The 6,423-nt window shown below is 43.8% G+C and overlaps 1 protein-coding gene across 3 annotated transcripts in view; it reads left to right on the top strand.

The window, feature by feature from the left end:
* The first annotated feature begins 598 nt into the window (after positions 1–598).
* ZDHHC20 (zinc finger DHHC-type containing 20) overlaps positions 599–6,423 on the top strand; it is a 72,820-nt gene continuing 66,995 nt past the window's right edge. For 2 of the 3 annotated variants that reach the window (XM_030561927.1, XM_030561917.1), the window contains exon 1: positions 599–798. In XM_030561927.1, the coding sequence (XP_030417787.1) occupies positions 681–798 (118 nt within the window). In that variant the 5' untranslated portion in view covers positions 599–680. The remainder of the gene's footprint in view (positions 799–6,423) is intronic. The other variant, XM_030561935.1, reaches the window with a different exon arrangement.

The following is a 6,423-nucleotide window of genomic DNA, read 5'->3' as shown; positions in this document are numbered from 1 at the left end:
CCAACTCATTAATGAAAATATTGAATAGCACCACAACCATGACTGGCCCCTGTAGGCCCTCACTAGATACTTCCCCCTGGTTTGACAGTGAACCATTGATAACCACTCTTTGAGTCTGGTCTTTCATCCAGTTTTGCGGCCTCTTTATAGTAATTGCACCTAGACAATGTCTCCCTAGTTTGCCCATGAGATGGGTTGGGGAGAACTGGAGCGGGGGCTGTTGGATGTTAGGGTAGTGGCTAGATAGTGGGGGGGGAGCTAGCGTGAGGGGACTGGGGTTAGGACGCAAAGTGGGGTGGTATTGGGGTCGAGGCTTTTTGCTCAATGCAGATAATGCGCAGCACTGCAGGCGGCTGAGAGTATTTGTGGGCTGAGCCCAGGCTCAGGGCACTGGGGAGAAGCTGGGGAGGGTGGGAAAGCTCGGGGGAGGCGGCGGGAAGGAAATTGGGAGGGGGAAGGTTTCTGGGCAGGCCACACAGTGGCTGGGCCCTACGGTGCAGCGAGCCCCACACCGCAGCGAGTTCCGGGGGGGCGGCCGCAGCACAAGCCCGGCCCCCTCGGCGTGCGGGGCGGGGACGGGACGGGACGGCGGCGGGAGGCTCCGCAGCGGCTGCAGCGCCAGCAGCATCGCCGGCGCCGCCGAACCCCGATGCCGGCCCTGCAGCGGCTCGCCAGGGAAGATGGCGCCGTCCCACGTCCTCAAGTGCTGCCAGAGGGTGCTGGCCTGGGTGCCCGTGGTCTTCATCGCCCTGGTGGTGGCCTGGTCCTACTATGCCTACGTGGTGGAGCTGTGCGCGTGTGAGTGCCCGGGAGCGGCCAGGGAAGGGCTGCCGGCGGTGGCGCTCTCACTTCCCCCAGCAGCTCGGGGGGTGGATCCGCCTCCCGGGACGGCAGCGGCTGTGAGAGCGGGGAGCCCCCCCACCCCCAGGTTACCTCTGCGGTGCCCCGGCTCCCGGCCCCAAATCCCGCCTCTCCTCCGCCTGCCGCTCGCGGGGCAGAGCAGGCGCCGACCCCACAGATCCGTGTGTCGTGCGGGGTCCTCCCAGGGGGTCCCCCGCTCGTTTGGGGGTGTCCGTCCTCCCTTGGTGTGTGTACGGGGTGTCCGTGGCTGCCGCCTGTCACTTCAGCGAGCCGGGTCCCGAGCTGCTGGGGGGATGTTACAGCACTTGGATGTTGCCCTGCGTGAGGCTGTTGGGTTGTGTCCCTCCTTTTGGAGCTTTGCCTCACGCTTGGAAAGCAGCAGGCTGAGAGGCGCAGGGGCGGCGGTGTAGCTCCTGTTTGAATGGTGTCAGCTGCCCTCGTGCCCAAGGGTGTCCCACTGATGTGCTTTCTGAAAACGTCCCTTTAACCTGGTAGCATTTAAGAGGGGAGGCAGCGGCACTTTCTTGCTTTCTGCAGGCTTGCGGGGCGCTGCACCCGTCCTTGCTGAGGGCTGTAGGAGAGCATCCAGCAGAGTGCCGAAGTGGGGTGATAATAGGCCTAGAGTCTCATAAACGAAGGCTTCTTGGGGGAGAAACCAGGGTGCCAAAGAACCGAGAAGAGTTAGAAGTGAGGAAGGAATGGGCGGTGGGGAAGAGATGGGTGAGAGGGCTGTCAAAGGCTTGGAAGAGTCTGGAGAGACTGAGCTCTCTGCCCCTTGAAGTTAGTGAAAGTGGCTCAGGGCCTCTCCAAAATCTGCCTTTAGAAATCTGCCATTGTAACTTGTGCCAGCTTTTGGTTAATTCCTTCACCATCCATGGTTTCTGTCCCTACATTATTTATACGTGTTGCCACTTTTTTGTTAGCTTTTGACATTCTTCTTTCATCCCCTCCCTGAGATGATGTGGGGAATTTTTTAACCAAACCACTGTTGTTTGTCTTCTTTTAAAAATAAACTGGGCTAGAAGTTTTAGAAAGTACAACTTTTTGAGTTCTTTAGTATTCTGTCTCTCTTCTGATAATGAATCCTAAAACCTCATGTCACTGAAATATGATTAGAATGAAGTCTTTTGGGAAAAGGAATTTAGAGCTTAGCTGTTTCATACTGTCAGGGTATTGGTAGTGTAGTTCAGTGTTATGTAAATCTTATTTGTAGACAGTGTCATTCAGGATGATATTTATCCTTATATTTAGATCTCAATTTAGACTGAAGTCTTATGGTATTGTTCAGATCATTTGTTCATTTAATAATAATAATACATTGCATTTACATAATTCATCAGAACTTTATTATGTTTTACATGCTTCGAAGATATGTAGTGTTTCAAATCTATAAGTAATCTATGTAAAAGTTGAAATACATTAAAAAAAAAAAAGTAGTCTGGAAGACAGAAGAGTGCACGACTACTATATATATAGAGAGAGCATGCGTGCGCGAGAGAGATTAGGACTGTCAGTTAATCACTTGATTAACTCAAAAAAAAATCACGATTAATCGGACTGTTAAACAATAGAATACCAATTGAAATTTATTAAATATTTTTGATCTTTTTCTACATTTTAAAATATATTGATTTCAGTTATAACACAGAATACAAAGTGTAGTGCTCACTTTATATTATTTTTGCTACAAATATTTGTACTTAAAAATGATAAAAAGTAGTATTTTTCAATACATCTCATATGAGTACTGTTGTACAGTCTCTTTATCATGAAAGTGTAACTTCAAATGACTTTGTTTTGTTACATAACTGTACTCAAAAACAAAAAAATGTAAAAATTTAGAGTCTACAGGTCCACTGAGTCCTACTTTTCATTCAGCCAATTGCAAAGTTTGTTTACATTTACGGGAGATAATGCTGCCCACTACTTAATTACAGTGTCACCTGAAAGTGAAAACAGGCATTCGCATAGCACCGTTGTAGCTGGTATTGCAAGATATTTAGGTACCAGATGCTCTAAAGATTCCTGTGTCTCTTTATACTTTGACCATCATTCCAGAGGATATGCTTCCATGCTGATGACATTTATTAAAAAAATAATGTGTTAATTAAATTAGTGACTGAACTTCTTGGGGGAGAATTGTATGTCTACTGCTCTGTTTTACCTACTTTCTGCCATATATTTCATGTTATAGCAGTCTCGGATGATGACTCAGCACATGTTGCTCATTTTAAGAACACTTTCACTGCAAATTTGACAAAATGCAAAGAAGATATCAATGTGAAATTTGTAAAGATATTTACAGCATTCAAGATTTAAGAATCCGAAGTGCCTTCCAAAATCTGAGAGGGATGAAGTGTGAAGCATGCTTTCAGAAGTCTTAAAATAGCAACAGTCTGACATGGAAACACAGAACCCAAACCACCAAAAAAAAATAAAAATCAACCTTCTGCTGTTGACATCTGACTCAGACGATGACAATGAACATGCATCAGTCCACACTGCTTTGAATCATTATCAAGCAGGACCTATAATCAGCATGGACGCATATCCTCTGGAATGGTGGTTGAAGCATCAAGGGACATATGAATCTTTAGCACATCTGGCATGTAAATATCTTGTGACACCGGCTATAACAGTGCCATGCAAATGCCTGTTCTCACTTTCAAGTGACATTGTAAACAAGAAGCAGGCAGCATTATCTTCTGCAAATGTAGACAAACTTGTTTGTCTGAGTGATTGGCTGAACAAGAAGTAGGACTGATTGGACTTTGTTTTATTTTTGAATGCAGGGTTTTTTTACGTAATTCTACATTTGTAAGTTCAACTACCATGATAAAGAGATTGCACTACAGTACTTTTATTAGGTGAATTGAAAAATACTATTTATTTTGTTTTTTACAGTGCAAATATTTGTAATAAAAAATAAAGTGAGCACTATACACTTCGTATTCTGTGCTTTAATTGAAATCAATATACTGTATTTGAAAATGTAGAAAACATCCAAAATAGTTAAATAAATGGTATTCTATTATTGTTTAACGGTGCGATTAATCACAATTAATTTTTTTAATTGCTTGACAGCCCTAATATATTTCTGTTTGTGGGGCCCTGGAATACGGAAATACCTTACACTAATTATTTAGACAGAATGTGTGAAATGCTTTTATTTTTTCTGTTGTGCAAACCTTCTGTTTCTAGTTACAGGGCATATTTGATATTTGGACAAGCTTGTAAAAATCTCTATGTATAAATCCCCTACAGATAAGATTTTCCACGGTATTTAGGTATAGGGAGGCGACGCGGGTGAGGGATGTGCTGGCCACAGCTTCCTGCCACCCCCATTGGCCAGGGACGGCGAACCGCAGCCATTGGGATCCGCAGTCCACCAAACCTGCCGACGCGGCAGGTAAACAAACTGGCCTGGCCCGCCAGGGTGCTTACCCTGGCGAGCTGCGTGCCAGAGTTTGCTGACCCCTGTGCTAGGCACTGTACTGACACAGAACAAAAAGATAGTTCCTTCCTTGTAGCCTGTCCTTATTAAATTAATAAAGGTGAACAGATGTATTCACTGAGTAATTTAGTGGGCTACCAGAATGCACTTTTAGTATCTTGTTTGTAAACTTTGCAAAAGATTCTTGAAAACCAAATTTAGATAGGATGCCAATATTGGGAGTACCACTGTTGTCTCTGTCCCTATTCTGTTTATCTTCCTCTTCCCATACTTGTTTCTCTGTTTACTTATGTATTTCTGAGTTTCATTTTCAGCATTTTTCTCTTACCCCTGTGATGGAACTAGGGTGGCTTTGTAATAATTTATAAATTCATAAACTTGGGTCTGCCTGAGTGCAGGGGACTGGACTTGACCTCTTGAGACCCCCTTTAGCCTTACATTTCTATTAAAAACTGTATGTTGACCTGGTTATTTGGATGTTTACTATATGGCTATAATTAGCTTAAGAGGGAGCTGTCAGGAATAGCCACCAGGAAAGGAGAGAATACTGAGAAATGACTTATTTTGAGCCAAACACTTGAGTAGTTAAGAGGCTACCAGGACTGGAAAAGGCCTGTAAATGTAGGAGATAGAAGAACTGGAAGTTTTAAAAAGGAATGGTCTCTTAAGAGGCGGTGTAGTTGTTTGAGGAAACCAGACTGAGACAGATGGACCCTACTGCAGATGTCTGAAGAAGTTTAAGCTTGCCTAGGTTGTTATTTGGGGTGGGAAGCTTTTAGGCAAGGTAGACGTGCATGTAGACTGTTTTAAAATCCATTTTCTCTGAATGCTCTGTTCCTACTGCTGAACTAAGCAATACTTTGGTTTTAAGAAGGCTATCTGATCACTGTACATCCTGTTCACAGACTCCTGAAGGAAAGAAAGACAGGTGCTTGAACTCAGTCAGACCTGCTGGGTAATAATGGTTGAAACGCAGGGCACTGTAGCCTGGTATGCTCTAGGTGTGGGAATTCTTGACATCTGAGAAATGCTTTACATGCACATTGAATTGCAGAGTGAAAATGCCTGACTAGGTTTGTGTTGTGATCCAAATGAATTTCATTCTGCACCTGGCTCCGCTGAATTTGATGCTGCAGTTGGCACTGATGATTTCTTAGTAGTTCGTTGCGTTGGATGGAGATCAGGAAGAATGATGGAAGTGGTCATGTGAGACAAAGAATGTCTGGTTCTGCTATGTTAATATTCTGGGGAGGGAGAAGATTTAAGTAGAAATCAGAAACCAATGATTAAGTATGATGGTCACTTTTGGGTTATTTTAAATAATTTTGAATTATGCATAAAAATAGATGTTCAATCAGCTGATCCATGTGGCTCCTCAAAATTAATATTTATCCCTGGCAGAAATTATTCAGTGTAGAAATTGTTTGTGACACCTGGAGTGGTTGATAAGATGCAAATATCTTTCATATCAACGCCACTATCTTGAATCTGTGCTGGCTTGGTAATGACCAAAAGACATTGTTGTGACCTATATAAAATGAGCTGGGGAGTGATCTTGGTCTGTTCCATACTAGACAAACATCCATTATGTACCATGGTTATGAACACGCTAAATATTTAGATATTGCAGTTCACACTACTTGCTACCATTGATGCAATCTCAGTATTGTGACTGAACTAACTTATCTTTGGGTGTGCTGCTTCCAACGAAGTGGGTATTCACCCATGAAAGCTCATGCCCCAATACGTCTGTTAGTCTGTAAGGTGCCACAGGACTCTTTGCTGCTTGTAGAACATAGCTAAGGCCCATTGGTTGGAACTTATAGCTGGAAACTGGGAGTGCTGTCAGTACTTTGCTTTCCCTGTTGAGAGTGGTTCAGTTTTCAAAAGCACCTTTTACTTGAGTTACATTTTTAAGGAAAAAATCTTGCTGTATATTGCACCTTTTATTTATATAAGCCTATACACATCTTCATTCTGAAGATATTCCAAAGCCTTCAGAAATAAGTGAGTTATATAATTGTGACTATAGGCAACCAGAGTAGTGTGTGCTCATCCTAGCAATGGTGGATTAACTGTGGATCCAGCCCTGGGCTGATTCAGGACAA

The sequence above is a fragment of the Gopherus evgoodei genome, chromosome 1, assembly GCF_007399415.2.
Source record: "Gopherus evgoodei ecotype Sinaloan lineage chromosome 1, rGopEvg1_v1.p, whole genome shotgun sequence".
NCBI classification, from domain to species: domain Eukaryota; kingdom Metazoa; phylum Chordata; order Testudines; family Testudinidae; genus Gopherus; species Gopherus evgoodei.
Note: the sequence above shows the minus strand (reverse complement) of the source record. Positions and strands in the feature narration are given on the sequence as shown.